Raw genomic sequence first — 19,583 nt, forward strand, 5'->3', positions numbered from 1 at the left:
CTCAGTCTCTGGGTGACTGAGATGACTGACTAGTGCAAAAGGGAGTCCAAAAGAGTGGTAAATGAAGAAAAAGAGAAAAATAATGGAACAGATGGAACAAGAGGAAAAAGAGAAACACACAGAAAAAGACTGACAGATATGGAAGGAGGGTAAGATGATACACAGTCATACAATGACAGAAACATTCAGGTGGTGAGAGACAGATGCAGGATGAACAAGCCTGACTGACAGCCTGGTAGACTTACGTGTTTGATGAAGAGCTGTGCCAGTCTCTCAGGCTCTTCCACACATTTCTCCAGCTCGCCCAGGAAATAACTGCACCAAAGAGAGAGAGTCAGTCAGATGGGTGATAATACTCACATCTAAACAAACAGAGCAAAAACCTCTTTTTGCACATGCTAAAATAAATTACAAGTAGAGATAATAACTTATCAACTCCATCAAGCATGCATTCTGGAAAAAATGTGGAAATTGTAATTGGTTACTACTGTTGTGATCATAAAAAGTGTTTAGTGCTCTGCTTAAGAGTCTGGTTTCTGGTTGAAAGTTTCTTCATCATGTCATCTCTCTGAGCTTCTTCTTGGCACTTGTTTACTTGTCGTTTTAAAGATCTCAATTTACAACCAGATTTGTGTAAAGCTGATTTCTGTGTTAATTTATTTTCTATAAGAGCACAATTCTCTGACAGTAGTGCCAGCTCCACGGTTTATGTAAATTGTCTTGTTCTAATATGTTATCGTTTCTATAGCAACAGTTACAGGCATTCTGCATGAGAAAATAATGATAATTTAAGAAAATGTTTCATAAAATCATTTTTTGGAATTTAAAAATGAGAAATGATTAATACGGTGAAATTTTCTGAAAGCAGATATTTATTAAGGCTTTTAACATCCAGGTATAAATGAAAAATCTTCAAGATGGAGGGCGCTGTGGTTTCTGGGTAACATAGGTGGCTTTTTTGTCTTATTAATTTCAAGAGAGAGCTAGCTGTTCTTGCTTTTCATTGGGATTTTCCCGTTAGGGGTCGCCGCAGCGAATCATCTGTTTCCACCTAACTCTATCGTCGACATCTTCTACTCTAGCACCAATTACCTTCATGTCCTCATTTAACACATCCATATATCTCCTCTTTGGCCTTCCTCTTGACCTCTTACCTGGCAGCTCCATCTTTAACATCCTTCTACCAATATAACCATCTCCCTCCTCTGTACAAGTCCAAACCATCTCAATCTATCCTCTCTGACCTTGTCCCCAAAACAGACAACCTGAGCTGTCCCTCTGATGTGCTCGTTCCTAATCCTGTCCAACCTCATCACTCCTAAAGAGAACCTCAACATCCTCATCTCTGCTACCTCCATCTCTGCCTCATGTCTTTTCCTCACTGCTACAATCTCTAACCCATACAGCATAGCTACTCTCACTACTGTCTTGTCCTTTCCTTTGAAGAGAGAGCTAGCTGTTAAATGTTAAAACAAGTGACAACAGGAAATAACTTGTTTTGTGAAGATTCCACAATGTTAAATAAATAAATTGCTTCGGAATAAGAGAAATATAGTCTGTTTGGGTGGAAAAATTCATCTTTGGTCTGGAAACTGTGATTCAACTTGAATCTGAACAACTCTGATTCACGGCAGGCTGAATCACTCTGACAAAAGTGCTATGCAAATCAAATGGTATTTAAGTGAAGTGAATATTGGAGGTTTCTGTTGGTTCCTCATGGTCTTGTAATGGTTTGTGATGATTAACAACGATACAGTAATTTGTGGCTTTTTCCCATGGGTTGGAATACAGGATAAAGGGCCTTTTAAGAGTTCAATAGAAGAACTGTAAATGACTCTAGATGGTTTGGATGGAGCTAAAAGTGTTCTTCGGTGATGATCTTCTGGTAATAATCTTAATGAAGATTGATAATGGACCTTATACTGGATGTTCATCTCAACCAACAAGGAAATATTGATATACCACATTTGCTGTCATGGCAAATATTCCAGTAAGATACAACAATACATATAATGTAATGACATCCAAGTTACATCCTGGATCTGTTAGTGAACCAAAACTGAGTGGACTCTTACACTAAGAAACCATTACACTAAGAAGATAATATACTGCAAATATTTCATGGTAAAGTACCTGTAGGCAGAAGATAAAAAGAATCACTGACAAAACACACAACCAGGGAATTCTACTTACTCTTTATGCCAGTCATAGATCTGGTGAATGTTGCCAAACACTATTTTATCTTTTCCCTTCATGTCTTCTGGTACACCTTTAGCGTTTAGAGTGGCCATGTAGCCCTGGAAAAGATTACACAGACACGGCCTACACTTGGTTACACGTGTCCATACTCACTCAGTGAATGGTCAATATCTAGCACATCTCTGTAATTTCTAAGAAAAGCACAATATTCGCACTATACTATAATTCTAAAACTAAACATGGAACCATATTCAGACAAGCATTATTCATATGTTCACCAGGTTCACAAAACCACTTCTGAATACACGTAACTTTCCCTGCATAAATAGTGTCATAACTTGTAAGCCATCAACCCTGAACAAGTAACGAAGAGACGCCAAAACATGCTTTTGAATGTACACTGCTTTCAATGATAAGATGTTGAACAGTGGGACATTAAAAAAGCAACTTCTAGGATAATTGAATACTGAACCAAAACCCTTCCTGATACACTACTAGTTGTTTTTTTCCCTTTTTTTTTAATATGTTGAATGCTATTGAGAAACACTAATGACCTCTACAAGGCTGTGTTACTGTATCACTCCACATACTGTCAATATTAATACAGCAAATATCTTGTTAGAATGTGTTTAACCATTAAATGTCTGCATATTACCTGGTAAGTTCTACTGAAATAACTAAGTAAATATTAACCTAGATGTTCAGTATGCTTACAGGATACAGGATAATTAATTATAAGGATGTGCAGTATTAAGAATTTGGTTTGTTATATATTTAACCATGTTTTAAAACCTGTAATAATTATTTAATTTTATAAACACATCAGAAAACTGATGTAAAATATTGTAATACAATAGATGCCTTCATTCGCAGCTTCATTTTGCAATTATCCCTGGCCCCTGCCATAACAGAGCCACTCAGCTCTAACCTCTTAATAGAGAACTTAACATACATACATAATTATGGGAACCATGGGGGAAACATAGGGGGCTATAAAGGACTATAATTATTTTATTTACACTTTTTTACTGTATAATGTCACTGGCATATTGTCACTCACATCCACTATGAGTCCCAGGTCAGCTACATACAGTTTCTCTGTCTCAATTAACTCTTCGAGTACATACCTGCAGAAAAAAGAGGAAAAAGACTAATGTTTGAGCATGGGTTAAACACAGTGTTTAATTGTGATGTTCAAATATAGAACATCTGCAGATCTGAACATAAGTCAAAATGTAAAATATATTATAAGACCATTTTTTAATGTCTCTTCAAAATAATGGTCAAAACAAAATGGAAAATGGAAACTATTCTCAAATCCGACTGGTCAGGTGGTGTTTATTCATTTACTAAAACAGCAGATCTAGTACATTCAGGTTCCTGGTTTTGAATCACTTCAGTGTAGCTTGTTGCCTTGTTAGAAGGTAAAGCTCCACCCATTCTCACTCATCTTGCAGAATGGGTGGATCTTGCTTGACGTCCATAACTTTTGCTCACTTTCTAGCACCACCAGGCTTAATATGAGGATGGTGTTCTCAAGGTAATGAGTAATCACCTTCTTGTTTTTATTTTTGTATTTTTTTTTTATAGATTCATGACAAGTGAATGAAAGTTTCAAGGGATGTGAATATGTAGGAAAGATGTTGAAACTCCAAATTCCCTACTGTTGGTCTAAAATTGTTAAAGGTTAAGTTTTTTAGACTCCAGACGTACATGCTTTTCTCCATGGCACTCCTCCGCTCCTCTTCACTGTCCGCAGTGACTGATGATTGGCTAGAAGTGTCATCCATCAAGACAGAGCCATTGCCATCTAGCTGCAAGTCACTGGGTTGGGGATTCTGTGGAGAAAAGAAACCACGAAAGGGTTCTTAAATATATTTAATGCTTGGCAGAGAAAGAGCTGAGCTCTTGTAGTATTGCTGTAACGGCGCAGGTTGCCTTGGTGACAGGAAAAAGACATTCAGAGTGTGATAGTGAACGTGACTGATAAGAAGGATTAACAAGCTTAGTCACTGCTACTACAATTTTTTACAGCTAGGATGTTGGTTGTATTCAGCGTGACGTGGCTGGCTATTGTTCATGTTAATGATGAATAATGTGGAATTTGGTCCTGCCAAATTGTGTAATGTGGTGTAGGAGGGGAAGTACGACAGTATGAAGTTCCTGTCTTTGTTATTAATGCATATTTTGAAAGGTAAACCGAGGACAGCTTCATAAATCATAGTTTCCCTAATAAAATCAATGAGAAATTGGTACATGAGATATACATATAATGGGAATGTGATGAATATGACAGAATTGTTATTTCAGAAATAAATCTTGTGTTGAAATTAAAAAAAAAAATACAGACAGTTGCCTCTGTACTGGGTACAGAAAGATCCTTAATCAGTTGCCAAACGTTTAGTCACTCTGCAGCCCTTTCTCAGTTTCTATCGTTCTCTAGAATATAAATTAGAATGATAAATGTTCACGACTAATGATCAAGAAGGCCAATACATTAATCGAATGTTTTTTTTTTCTAGAACAGCACCAGCACTACACAAATCCTTCAATAAACACCACATGTCTGTTACTGCAGAAATTCAGAGCCAGTCTTAGCTTCAGCGAGAGCTGATTGCAGCATTGGAGTCACATAACCTAATATGAAACACACTGAGATTTCTGTGCCGATGCTGTGATAGAAAGCACAGTTATTGAACGTCTCCAGGGCTCCAGTTAGCTGCATTCTCTCTTCGTGTTCATTTCTCAGAGCTTTACTGAGTGAGGCCTCTGCCTTTCACAGCCTCCTCTTTAATGCCATAAAGACAGCACGGTGAAACAGTCAAGTTGTAGTCACTTCTACTCTTTACTTGACTCACTACAGTGATGCAGGGATGTGAAAGAGGACCAGATTGAATAGATCAGGTCAGATTTGTAAGTCTTGTGTTTACTGTTCAAAGAAAAGAGAAGGCATGTGAAATAAATCAAAAGTGACTACCGGTCTTAAAGCATTTCATCAGGGCACAAAGTAAAGGAACATTTGCTACTAAGAAACTGGATCTGTGCCTTTGGTATTAGTTACAACTCACTCACCAAATTAAATTTTGTATAGTTTTTGAAACCTGCATAAGAATGGGTTTGAAAGGACCTAATGGTACCTGGGGGAGGAGCTATCTGCTGGGGGAGGGGCTATCAAAGACAGTTGGGTTTGTTGGTGCTATGCTTAGAGCATCAAAATGCTGTGATCCCAACCTGCACTAATGGTTATGTTTCTCCATCTTTTGACTGCTCCCTGTTCAGGAGTCGCCACAGAGGATCACATGGTCCGCATATTAGATCAGGTTAGATTAGATGCCCTCCCATTTTTATCCGGGTGCAGGACCAGCACTTAGAGTTAACTCTTTAGTGGCTGGGTTAGCGCTCTTCTCAGGAATCGAACCCAGCCAATGAGAATGTGGGATCCTGTCGCTGGACCACCTGGGGCGGTCTAATAGTTATGTTGTACAGTACAAATGCAACACAAAGAAATAAAATTGCATAATAAACAGTTCTAAATATTTACGTGCTGGTGGTTAACATAAGACATATGCAGCATGGCTTATACGTAAAAATGTGTACCATAATTGTGTGTAATGATATTCATAAAAGAGTTCAAGAGCCCCTGGAGCTGTTAGGCAGAATCCCTGCCAGCTCATCTTTTATAAATTTATATTTATATAATTCAGATAAATCTTCTTCTTCTTCTTCTTTCGTCTTTTCCCTTCAGGGGTCGCCACAGATAAATAACTTAAGTTAATCCATGCACTCACACTTCAACCATGATGGGTTGAACGACGGCATTGTTGCATGACGCCAATTTTTCAAGTCATCACTCTGATGGCTCTAGCTGTCTCTCAGGTTGGAAAAAAATTAAATTAAATTAAATACAACCAGAAACCCTGAATTGATTGGTTTCTACTGGGGCTAGTTCTTGTTTTTAAATGTGCAGTGAGAAAAAAATATGTTAAATGAGTGCATGTTTGTTAAACCTACTGCACTGTGTGTGCTCAGGAAGTATACACAGTTGGACACGTGGGGATTTGCAAATATTATTTGTGTATGGGTGTGGTTTTTTTTTTGCAATATTTACTTTACTTTAACTTTGCAAAAGTTAAATATATTAAACTGTAATTTAAACACATCATCTCTGAGTTTATTGCTGTGACAGACACAGTGATAGAAAGTACAGAGTAATTCCACTTTATTACTGTTCTCAAGTATTACTGAAGGGGATTGATTATTTTACCTGAGAAGTGAATGTTTATCTTTGTATTTATATTTTCACTACTATATTTCAGCAATGGTCCACTTCTCGTCATACTGTATAAGTGGAACAGCTGCAATCATGTTATCATGATCCGTTTTGCAGTTTTGTGTGCACTGCGAGTGGCGTTAAGTTGAACGGTGCCGTGCTTCAGGCTCGAGGTTGTGCTCCCCTGCTTGGCTGACAGGTTTCCTGGCAGTACACTTCGTCTCTGATTATTTTCAGATGTGCTCCAGCCACAACCACAGGAGAGATCCCCCCTCGATCATGTTCCCTCCTTTAATTCAAGACTTGTTTTTCTATCCAGAAGTCTAGATCTCTTTTCTCGGGCGTTTAATAAAAAATAAAAAATTAAAAAAAAAACTTTTTTCGGGATTGTTGTGCTTCCTGCAGGAAATTATGTGAAAGTTAGATTCAGCTCCAGTAAGCTGTTTCATCATTTTTCTATTATTTCTTGTTCTACCTTGTAAGAGAATAGTCAAGAGAACAATCTTTACTATGCTAGAAAAGGATCAGGACGCAGCTGTATGAAATGCAAACTGCAAAGACGGTTACAAAGCATGCTGTTAAAACACATTGAGGTACACATTGAGGTACCGTCCGTTTGACAGAGGAGGGCTGGATTGCTGGAACGATTATATGTTCATTCAGGAATTTTCCATTAGCCAACAAACAATAAACTTTTGCAGGAACCCCAGGGTCTGAAGCACAGAGGCAGGTGAAGAGAAAAATATAAGCCTTTAGCAAGGACAGTATGACACAACATACTGATTAGACCCACTGTACTGGGAGGCTGTGTAATGACTGAAACTAACCCTGATTTCAGCAGTTTACAGTAATAACAGGTTAATATGCATGAGGGCATTACCTAAACTGGACTGACCTGACCTCTCTCTCTCTCTCTCTTTCTCTCTCTCATTCTGTCTCTCAATATGGTGCTTCAAAATTCATTCTTAATGTGACTTCATCACACTTTCTTTTAGTAAAAATTAAAAAGGCTCTTGAAGCACAGACTACCAGGTATCTTCACCTCTGCAAACCATTTGCTAGAAACCTATCATCATCAGTGCACAGCCAGGTCGGTCCTATAGCACATAGACACACACATTCGCCTAGTTACTTCATCACATCACATCACATCACGTGACATCCGCACAGTAACGCCCAGAAAAGATCCTTGGAAAAATAAATGGTCTAATGACCATGACTGAGTACAGAACACTGTGGGACTCTGACCTGTAATTATGCCCTTATAGATTTTAATCCTTGTGGCGATTTGTACTCATTCTTATGCTCTATACAAGGACAGAAGGACACTACCTCATAACACCAAAGTTAACTGCACTATGAAAGGGTTCTTTCTAGTCAGTTCCATCCCAGAACCTGGTGTAGATCAGGGTATGTTTATTGTCTCTATGTTGCTAAAACATAGGCATGATTGAGGCTAATACTGAGTGAGTGTGGACTAACCGAGCAAGTTAGGTTACAAAGCTTAAGATTATAATTAATGTTGTACCCTACACCCTGTCTTTGTTTTTGTATTCTGTTAATTACTTTTCTGAAACATTAAGCTCAGGGAATGGTTCCAGCAATGTTTATATGAAGGTGCTCCAAGGTCAGAAATGAACTTTTTTTATTAAACAGCAATATTTGTCCTCTGGAGTTTATTTTAAGGGTCATTTATTACTTTTATGAGGGGATTTTGTTCTAAACATATAAAACACACAGTTGTACCTATTTACTTTAAACTCTTTGTATTTTATTTGTCTTCTTTTTCATTACAAATTTAATAGCAGAGTATATACTATAGTATACATAGTTTATCAAACGTTATTAATATAAAAAAAAACAGGAATTAACTATCGGGCCTTTTTACATTAAAAATGTCTGGAGGGTCATTTCTGGTTGCATTTTAATCCTGTGCCCCTGTTGATTTCTGACCCTGGTCGCAATCAAAAGTGAGTTGTTTATTTTGCATTTTTGGAAGGAGTCTCCAGTGCCAGCACTTCATCTTCAGGGCTTTATGTATTGTTACTCAGTAACATGTCGAGCTGAATTCTTCTGTCTTAGTAACAGAGAAAAAAGAAAGCTAGTGAGGCAACAACTGTTTACAGGGACAACAGAAACTTATTTGTCTTTTTCTAATGTCCCACAGCATTAAACACAGAAGGTACAACATTTGATTCTGTAATAAATTTCAAACATATATCACTCTGGGATGTCATGTGATTGGAAAATATCAAACTTTGTGGCCACACGATCATATCATTGATTGTTTTGCAAACCATGTCATATTTATTCCTATTACACACTACAGCTAAATCTTCTAAGAGCTTGCTGAATACATTACAGGATATTCTGAAAGCTGAGACTGCACAATTGTCTGGCACTGTGATTTAAGTGTCTTTAAGCCAGATCTACACCATATTTGATTAATGCCACTGCCACTAATAGTTTCCTCCAATTAAGCAAAGCACATCATTTGACGTGTGTGGTAAAGACAGGGCTGTAAATCAGAATAACTGCCACTTCTTTTTTGTCTTATATCAATCCTGGAGCTGTAGGTGTGAGAGGAGATACAGTAGATCAGGGAAAACTGTCATTCCTCTGAAACACTCGGTATAGCAGCTAGATCAAGTGGAAGCGTGTTAACAGTGATGTTGTGTGTGATGCCTGGAGCTGTGTTTGTTTCCCTTGGCTCCAGTATACAAAGATGTATGTGTGCCTTTGTATGTGTATGTGTATGTGTGTGTTTGACCAGTCAACGTTTTCACCTCTTGTCATCAGGCAGTCTGCTTACTAATGACCCAGCTGAGGCTGTCTTATTCCTTCTGGCTTTTCTCACACACTGAAATCAAACATCCATCACTTCTACTGCAGACACTCACAACCCCTTCCTTGTAACTGACTCATTCTCTCTGCTCTTTTCTCCAAGACCAAGACCCTCAGGAAAGCCAGAATCAAGAGGAAGAACAGCACACTCATGATTATCTCTCTCTCTCTCTCTCTCTCTCTCTCTCTCTCTCTCTCTCTCTCTCTCTCTCTCTCTCTCTCTCTCTCTCTCTCTCTCTCTCTCTCCAAACTCACCTGAGTTGGGCCCAGTGAGGTGGAGCCCTGAAGTGAATCATCACACTGGTTCCTGTAGGATTTTGGGATTCCTGAGGCATCTTCAGAGGCAGAATGACCATCCCTCCATTCCTACACACAAACACACACACACACACACACACACACACAAATCAGTGCCATGAGATTCTTCTTTCACAGAAGAATCAACAGAGTACTCTGTTTCTACAACACATCTATAAAATCAGTAGTTGTTTTATAATAAATCTTACTAAATATTTACAGACGTTTCCGCATTTGCTATTAGATATTACTCAGTACAATACAGGAGCCGAGTTTTCAACACATGACCACATGGTGTGTAATAAGACAGATGCCAAACGAAGGGAAGTCCAGCAAGTCAGCTGCTGGCTCAGTGTGTGTCGACTCTCACTGTATCACTGTAACATCTATAGAGGGGTGTGTGTGTGTGCGTGTGTGTGTGTGTGCGTGTGTGTGTGGGTGGACTGTGGACTGAGTGTAAAACTGTGTGAAGTTCAGGGTGAGTCAGAGGTAGGAAAATGTTTGTTTCACTGTTTGTTAGAATTCAGTGTAAAGTAATATAATGGTCTAATGAAGATTGTTTACAATCTAATATACAACTTCAACTTAGGCAAGTTTAGCTAAAACGTAAATGCCACGTCAAAATATTGGGTCTTATTGGTTTTGGATCATTCAATCACACTCTCCATTAGCTTTAATGTTTGCTTGCATAGCATGACATTTATTAATTTAGTCTCTTATCTGGTTTAGGTTTAAAGTTAAAAACTAGTGACTAAACCTTTTTTTAATCCATAAACTGTTTGTAAGAATGAAGGGTTGTGATGTCCAATGAGAATGTTCATGCACTGGATTCAATTATTAATGTTCATGCATTCAGAACACTGAAATGTAAGTGTTTATATATATATATATATATATATATATATATATATATATATATATATATATATATATATATATTTTATATTTTATATTTTTTTATGTATTTTTTAAATATATTAATAAAGTTTTTTATAGTAATGTATCATATCATAACATATTTCCTCTTAGAATCTGTGACACACTGCCTACAGTAGATAGATAGATAGATAGATAGATAGATAGATAGATAGATAGATAGATAGATAGATAGTCAAAGTATTTAGTGTATACTACACTAATGGAAGACATAGTGAAAATTAAGTATATTAGGTTATGGGAATATATACTGCCTCTCTATACCAGCTCTTTTTCTGTGTTGGTGAAGATGGTGGCACGGTCCTCTGTTGCCCTGTTATTGCCCAGCTCAGGGTTGCTCCTGCTGGGTAGAGGAGGTGCTTTGCCCTCCAATCTGCGCGTCGCTCTCTCCCCCTTGATCCCTCCAACTGACCCGACACTCAGCTTTCGCACCGGGTTGGTCAGCCACTTCTTCAGCGTACTGACAGAGTGACGTGAGCCAGGCGAGTTTGGGGCAGAACTGCCTGATGCCTGGGGGGGTAAAGAGGTCACCGATGTGGAGATACTGCCCTCACTGCCTGCTGCAGTGTACGAATCTGTATACACATACACGCACAGAGGGAGAGAGAGAAGATGTATCTGAGAGGATGAGCAGAGGAAGGAAAACAAACAGGGCTGCCTTGCATAAACATGGCTCAGTCATTCACACAACCACAAACCACCACACACAGCTGTGTGACACTAAACATGGGCATAAAGGAGCTACTGTTCAGTGTGTTTATGTGGCAATAATAGTGAGAGCACGTTTACTGGCTCTGTGCCTTTAGAAATACAGTGGCAGCTGTTGTAAATGCCAGAGTTAACATAGTAAAAACGTGTTTCACTGATAAAACAGCAGACTGTCTTCATCTTACTTGTTACCACAGTAAAGTCTACAGTCATATGACCGCTGATGTGCTTATATTTCCATATAGGGACTGCAGTAATGTGGTTTTCACCGGCATTAGGCATGATGTATTAAAACCTTTTTTTAAAAAAATTAAAATACGGCGCTATATACAGTACAGTACAAGGGAAAAAGTCATGTTAAGGAGTACATAAACCTATAGCCTAAGGGCTGGAACCATCACAATTAAAATTCTGAGTTGGTTGGAATTTGTGTTTTATATTAAAACTTTCTTGTAATGTAAAGATTTGAAATTAGAGGGAGAAATAGAATAATAATCTCTCGTTCCCAAAGACCTAGTTTAGGTTTTTAGCATACGGGGTAAAAAAATTACAAAATGACAAATTATTGATTTGTTATTAGTAACAAAACTGATTATATATTATATTATATTATATTATATTATATTATATTATATTATATTATATTATATTATATTATATTATATTATATTATATTATATAAAATTGAGGATTGTTCAAGTCTCCTAAACTTCCTAAAGAGGTTTTATTTATCCTCTGTGTTTGCACTTTATGGGAACCTCACCCTTCTCCTTTAAAAGAAAGGTTTGAAGAATCCCTTTACCACCTTTTCTATACTGTATGTACACATAATTAGCAAAGCATTTAAGGATTCAGATAGGCATTTCCCTAATACAAATAATGGCAAGTACTGTAGAAGCAAAAATGTTCCCTAATTCAAAAACAAATAAACAAGAAATGTGTTTCTGAGCATCTGCGCATTTAAATCATTCCACTATGATTCCACAATAAATGTCTAAAGTGCACAATATTTAGAATTCTGGTGTAGCATTTTTTTTCTATTTCTGCTTTCTTTTTATATTGTAGTTTTCTGAAAATCTATTCATCTTTGATCATCTTTGTCTGTGGTGTGGTTTGTGTGTGTGTGTGTGTGTGTGTGTGTGTGTGTGTGTGTGTGAGAGAGAGAGAGAGAGAGAGAATGTGCCCTTTGCCCGTTCAAGCTCTCATCGCTCACACTCGAAGCGATCAGACCGGCCGGCCTCGAGAGAGAGCAGCGCCAGTTAGCCAGGCTTCAGTATGACCCAGGGGAGCTAAATATATTCCCTGTCCAGCTGAGACTGTGAGCACACTGCCGGTGTCACAAGGACCCTGGGAAGGGAGCAAGGGGGGATGTGCACAGGAAGCACTCTTTAATCCTCACCCACAGGAAAGGATGCAAACGTTTTTTCTCACCACATCTATCTCACTCTTCGCTTCCCTCAGCTTCCATCCTCCTCCTCCTGCTTTGCTCCTTCGTATCCCGGTGTAACAGTTACATCCGTGGGACATAGTAATTTAGCCATACACAAATTTGCAGTAGCCCCAGGTGACATCTGACTCATGATATTGTCAGGATATATGCTCTCTGTCTACTTCCAACCGCAGAGGCCGTTGGCCTGAGGTCAAACCGGGTCGAATCCAGTGGCTAAAAGGCTTGTGCAGTCCAGAGCAAACCTGTGATATCGCAGAAGCTCCTGAATTCAATACTGTTTTATGGAAAGTGTTCCTGCTGTGAAAATCAGTTATTCCATTTTCACACAATTTTCCAGTTATAAGTTAATACCATAATTAAGAGTGGATGGAATTTAGACGTATCTCAAGAGGAAGGATTACAGCTCCTGCTGCCCACTTAGCAGACGAACAAATCCACTTTCTCACACCATATTACAGTGTTTTGTCTAAATAATGTGGGAATGAGGTAGATCGACTCTGTGTCTCTGTACACACACTGGAAATTAAATTAGAGTACAAAACATCCACTTGCAAATCCATAACTACTTGCGCTGACAATTTTTACAACTTCATTGATATAAAATTGGCAAAGACCAACCGCAACAGCTGCTTGCCTGCATTAATTCATACAAACATGTTTTCATTAAAGCACCGTTAATGTAAGGAGTCAGTAAGATTAAGTGCCAGTGCTTTGGTGATTATAAAGTAGGTTAGAGTAATAAAGTACAATTACTTTCCACCACCAGGGACAAGAGCAACATCAGTCTATCCTTAAGTCTATCTACAGTAGCTCTTATAGAAACATACTGAATCAAATACAGCGCAGTGTTGTGGCAGTGAATGTTATCAGAAATCAAGGCCTGCGCAATGACATTATGGAGTTTCAAACAATCCCCTATTGTTTACGATATCCTTCAAAAATCAGCTGTGGACATATATTATAAAACAATGCTTTATCTGTTAGCCAAGTCACACTCAAAACAGTACAATGATTACACATAAGAACAGAAATAATATTCATTTATGCACAGGCAATAATTAACATATATGTAAATTTTCCACAAGTGTTCTTTGCCTTCTAACAAGGTTTGACCACTGTCTTTTGTCTCACACCGTTTGCACTGGGTTGCGCACAATTTACTTTATGTAGCTAGGACAACCTACTTTAAGTCCTTAGCTCTGTGTCGTTTTATGTAGCACCATGGTCCTGGAGAAATGTTGGTTCATTTCACTGTGTATTTTGTCAGCTATATATGGTTAAAATAACAATAAAAGCTTCTTGACTTGACATGACATGAGATGAATCTACTTAGCACAATATGTAATTTGTGTATAATGTACTGTATTTAATGTGTGTGTGAAAGAGAGAGGGAGAGATTAGAAACTGACACTTGATTTTTCTTGCAAAAGAAGCAAAATGGATAATAAAATAAAAATATTTAGAATTAAAAGATACATTATAAATTACAGTCTAATCCTTTTAAACAAACGTGAAATGCAGTTTGTGATTTATCAAGCAACAGTTTCTTCATGGTGCTGTCCTCTCTGCAGAGGATTTGTACATTTAAAGGAAAAAATAAACAAACATTTCGGTCTTTGTTGCCGAACACCGCTACAAAATCACCCACAAGGGTGCACGAGTAGGTATTCTTTATTTTGTCTCTCTCGCACACACACAGTTTGACAGAGGACATTCCTGGAAACCCCCCCCCATGGTGCATGCTTGAGAGCATGTGCTTCAGTTCAGAGCAGCAGGAGCAGTTTCAGTCGCTCCTCCATGACTACAAAGCTGTCACAAAAGCAAAATCTTTGTAAAGCGATCCAATATCAAGGGACAAATGTACAGCGTTTAAAAAGCAACAAATTAAGGGTAGGGGAAGTCATAAGCACAGAAGTGGAGTGAGAAATGAGAGCTCCAGACTGCAATAACTGTGTAATTGTGCTCTTTTAAGTGATCCATAAACTAGATTACAGCAACAGTGAGTTATGGAGTTTTGAGGGAATGGGAAAATGAGAAAATCCTTTAGTGCCATGTGTTGTGGGAAGGTCATTCAAGCATGCAGCTGATTGGAAGATCAAACAAATCGGGACAACAGTTCTAAGAATAAAAAGGAACGCAGCTGGTGCTGGGGCTTTTTCATGCAGAACACCAGTGCTGTAGAACCACAAGTCACATGCAAACTTCAAACCAATGTTAAAGAAACTGTTTAAACAATTGAATTCACAGAATTTTTCATCTACTCCAAATAATAATCAACCCAGCAAGAAAGGTTTGGTGTCTGGTGTCCCATTGCACCTTTGCTGCAATGATCAGTCTGGATTTTCACCAGGTTATTTTATTTTGCCTGGATGCAATGAAAGTCATTATTTGACACATAAAAGGCAAAGTTAGTTCATAAAGCTGATACTTGATAAAGTAAGTAAAGTAAGTTTGATCGTTTGATTATTAATGTCTCTTGCTGTGCATTCAAATTATCTTGGAAAGTTCTCATTTAGGATGTTAGGTGCGTTCAAATCACTGTCAGGTAACTTACACTTTTGGAGAAAAATGGAAGTATCATCTCTTCTAAAATCCTTTCTAAAAAATGTTTAAGCTCAACTTTTAGAAAATGAATAACAAAGAATGCTCATCAGTTTTGCTTTTTAAAGTTTTTAATCAATTTATGAAGCTAATTGAATCCATTTATGAATCTTTACGTTATATTGTAATTGTTCAATGATATCATATTTGAAATGCAGTGCATACAATACAATGACTTGCATAAAACAAACACATAATACATGAAATCAGTTTCTTAAATGAGAAAACGTTCGATTTACGTAACAAATTTACCGTCAACTACAGACACTGAACCCATTCATGTCACCTTGTTTTCTTATGGACATGCCACCAAGGCAGAAATGCTTGGTGCCCAAAGATATGGTGCAAGTCATGTCTGAAATGTTGTATTTATAAGTTTAACACATAGACTTCAACATCAATATCATAATTACGAATGATAAACTTGAGATTTGCTTTGACCACTGAGTTTCAGAGTTGTGGGTATTATTATTATTATTATTATTATTATTATTATTATTATTATTATTATTATTATTATATAATTACCATGTGTTTGGGATACAATGCATCTCATTAAAATACAAGCTATCTGCTTAAGATTTAAGCTCATTGTTTAATGATATGTAATTAATCTAATCTTATTCTGACCCCAATGGATTTATACATTGATTAAAAACTTACAAAAAAAAACATCTGCTGCACATTATTTGTTCTCCATTTGATTTCAAATCTTGCTGCAATTTTAGTAGTTAAGAGAAAGGAAAGCTCCATCTTGCTTCGACCAAAGTAAACAGACGCTTCCCTAGAGCAATTGAACGCAATCCGAGTTTCCCACTCGTAATTACGACTTTGTCGTAACTCTCATGTGCGTTCAACACAGATATACGATCTTTCCGCCATTACTTGAATACGCCATTAGCACAGAACAAAGCTAGTCATAAACCCAATGTGAGCTTTGTTTTGTTTTGTATTAGCTCATGAGTCACAGTCATCAGTACGCTACTCAGAAACTCAGCAACCCCACAATAAGATCATATGTGAGATTTTTATTTAGACTCATGTGGCAAAGAAGTCAGTCAATAACTTCTTTTTTTTTGACTTGGCAGCTTTCCAGCTCTCTTGTAGTTTGCTCGGCTCGTGATCACACATACACGCGCGCCCCTAAAAGTAGATGTAGTTTAAGTAGATATGAGAAACTTCTGTATGAGATAAACGTCCATTACTTTTAGCAACGTAAGTCTCCTTTGATACAGCAATAACTAAGAAAACATCAGACCGCAAACAGCTTTGCTGATCAAACACTATCAAGGAGGAAATTGTACAAATATGTTTTAATTAAAGCGTATCTTTATAAGTACGCTTTACAATTCCAGCTATTTGTAATCTACTAGTTGTCTGTAGCCTGTGTGTATATTTTTATTTCTTTCCATTCTAATTTCTGCGTTTAGGTAAGTGTTACAGTATGTGTGTCTTAGGATATGACTGTGAGACAGTGTGACTCAGGGTTTGCTTTGTGATGTGGAGAGATTGAAGAGCTTTTCTGAGCGCAGCCTGCCTTAGGCTGGCTTTACCATCCAGCTGCCACTCTCACATGATTCAGGGTGCCTAAACATACTGAGGTAAATCACTACAGAGCAATGTACACATACTCACAAACACATCCTTCAAGGAAATGAGAAATGATTTGTTAAATGTTCTAGTGGTCTGCAAGCATATATCATGTAAAGAATGCTGCACTTTTACTGGTACTCTATGTAACTCACCTACATGTTTAGTACATCAGTTCTCATGCATTGCAGGATGTCTGCATACTTTAAACTGTTACTAAAAAGACAAAGTCACATATACATTACAGCATAGAGAAAATTCTTCCTTCACATATCCCAGCTTTGGAGGTTGGGGTCAGAACATAGGGTCAGCCATGATACAGTGCCCCTGGAGCAGAGAGAGTTAAGGGCCTTGCTCAAGGGCCCAACAGTGGCATTTTAGCAGCGGTGCTGAGGCTTGAAACCTGACTGATTGCACATCATATTCTAAGATAGATGTATACTCTGTCTATACTTTGTACGGGGCAAATAATAAACCCTTGTATAACAGAAATGACCCTGCAAAGGTGAGTTATTCAACAATCACCTATATATCTACAACAATATTTATTTTCCTCATGTGCGATGTCTGTGTGTTAATGTTCATAACTGAGAATGTTTGTCTCTCTTGTCTTTACTGTGGCAGAGCGCACATGTATTATAGAGATTAAAAAGAGCTCCACTGCTAGATTGCTCAGGACTATCTGGGCCATCAGCAACTCATTTCTCTAATGGCGTGCTTGAGAGCAAGGACGGATTATAGAGATGCATTTTCCTAATGCAAGTGCAGTACAGGTTAGTGGATTGGATAATTAACAGCCAAAAGTAAAAGTCAGGCATATTTAGCCTGCATCCCTTCCTATGATAAGTTGATGTCAGGCTCTCCTTCCTTATACACCTCTCTCTCTCTCTCTCTCTCTCTCTCTCTCTCTCTCTCTCTCTCTGTCTCTCTCTCTCACACACTCTCTCTCTGTCTCTCTCTCTCTCTCTCTCTCTCTCACACACACACTCTCTCTGTCTCTCTCTCTCTCTCTCTCTCTCTCTCTCTGTCTCTCTCTCTCACACACTCTCTCTGTCTCTCTCTCTCTCTCTCTCTCTCTCTCTCTCTCTCTCTCTCTCTCACACACACACACACACTCTCTCTGTCTCTCTCTCTCTCTCTCTCTCTCTCTCTCTCTCTCTCTCTCTCTCTCTGTCTCTCTCTCTCACACACTCTCTCTGTCTCTCTCTCTCTCTCTCTCTCACTCTCTCTGTCTCTCTCTCTCTCTCTCACTCTCTCTGTCTCTCTCTGTCTCTCTCTCTCTCTCTCTCTCTCTCTCTCTCTCTCTCTCTCTTTTTCTCTCTTTCATTTACTCACTAATGGCTCTTCATGGTTCCTGTTCTGAGCTCTAAGCTTACCAAGGAAAAAAAAATCATTGGCACCAAGAGGCAGCTGCAGTTACAGTGCAGTCGATAAGTAGGCAGTTGTTTTCACTCTCTGTCCTGGCATATTGGATTTAAAATAAAACAATGAGAGTTCAAGCAAGATGTAATGAATTTAAAGCACTTGAATGTCTGCTTTAAATCAGTATTATGCTGTTTGTTTCAGTCAATCTATTTTTCACATATCCAAAAAATGTCATATATGTGTATTAAAATAAACAACAAAGTGGTGTGATGCTGCCTGATGAAATATTTCAATCTTTTATTTCTTAACTCTTTTTACCAGTAGCTAAAAAAACCCAAAACTCCAAAAGGCTCCATTTCTGCTCTGAACCCTAAAATCTGAAGTCATTAGCTTTAACCACTAAATTCTGTGTAGGTTTATCCCAGCAGAAGTAAAAGCATCTCACACTGAAAGCCAATAGTGTCCTGACTAATATTAAATCAGACTTGTGGTGATAACCTCAACATAACCTCAGCAGGTTCAAAGAATGTGTCGGAAACCTACAGACTGAAGATATTTAATTCAAAATTAAAATTTTTATTTATTTTTATAGCGCTTTTAACAATTGACATTGTCTCAAAGGAGCTTTACAGAACATAAACATAAAACAAAAGGTTAATATAAAGATTAATATCATCAAAATTCAAGATTAATATTAGATATATTTAAATGTATTTATCCCCAATGAGCGAGTCTGAGGTGACTTACTGTACTGTAGGTGACTGTGGTGAGGAAAAACTCTCATGGTTGGAAAGAAAGAAACCTTGAAAGGAGCCAGACTCAAAGGGGAACCCATCCTCATTTGGGTGTGAAAATATATAATCAGACAGTCTGTCCCCAAAGACCACATGGAGTTGGCATCTCCTCTTAGTATGTCTGAAATGCGTGTACTGCACCTACTTAATAAATACGTGTACTGCACCATCATAAAACATTATCTTTACAGTTCATTGCGAAGGTTTGCACACCTTTGGATTTTTTAATGTTACCTTATTTTAGTTATTTACAAAGAATTCCAAAATATTCAGAGAAACATGGGTATAAGCTGTGACAAGACATGAATCCAAAACATCAGGCAAAATCAACTGTGAATTATGTTTTTTAATGATCAGACCTGCAGTGTGTGATAGATATGGTAAGAGAAATGGTCAAAGATTGACTTAACTGGGAGAGAGGGAGCAGAAATGGTAATAGGCATGTGAAGTGGAGTGGGCAAATATGTGTGTGTGTGTGTGTGTGTGTTTGTGTGTGTGTGTGTGTGTGTGTGTGTGTATGTGTGTGTGT

At 37.9% G+C, this 19,583-nt stretch overlaps 1 protein-coding gene across 2 annotated transcripts in view; it reads right to left on the reverse strand.

The window, feature by feature from the left end:
- arhgef25a (Rho guanine nucleotide exchange factor (GEF) 25a) overlaps positions 1 to 19,583 on the reverse strand; it is a 70,849-nt gene that overhangs the window by 16,963 nt on the left and 34,303 nt on the right. For both annotated transcript variants that reach the window (XM_060893438.1, XM_060893439.1), the window contains 6 exons: positions 10,811 to 11,121; positions 9,569 to 9,679; positions 3,913 to 4,037; positions 3,260 to 3,326; positions 2,194 to 2,297; positions 246 to 315 (listed from right to left, as the gene is read on the reverse strand). In XM_060893438.1, coding sequence (XP_060749421.1) covers positions 246 to 315; positions 2,194 to 2,297; positions 3,260 to 3,326; positions 3,913 to 4,037; positions 9,569 to 9,679; positions 10,811 to 11,121 — 788 coding nt within the window. The remainder of the gene's footprint in view (positions 1 to 245; positions 316 to 2,193; positions 2,298 to 3,259; positions 3,327 to 3,912; positions 4,038 to 9,568; positions 9,680 to 10,810; positions 11,122 to 19,583) is intronic.

This window comes from Tachysurus vachellii, chromosome 19, assembly GCF_030014155.1.
Source record: "Tachysurus vachellii isolate PV-2020 chromosome 19, HZAU_Pvac_v1, whole genome shotgun sequence".
Lineage (NCBI taxonomy): Eukaryota > Metazoa > Chordata > Actinopteri > Siluriformes > Bagridae > Tachysurus > Tachysurus vachellii.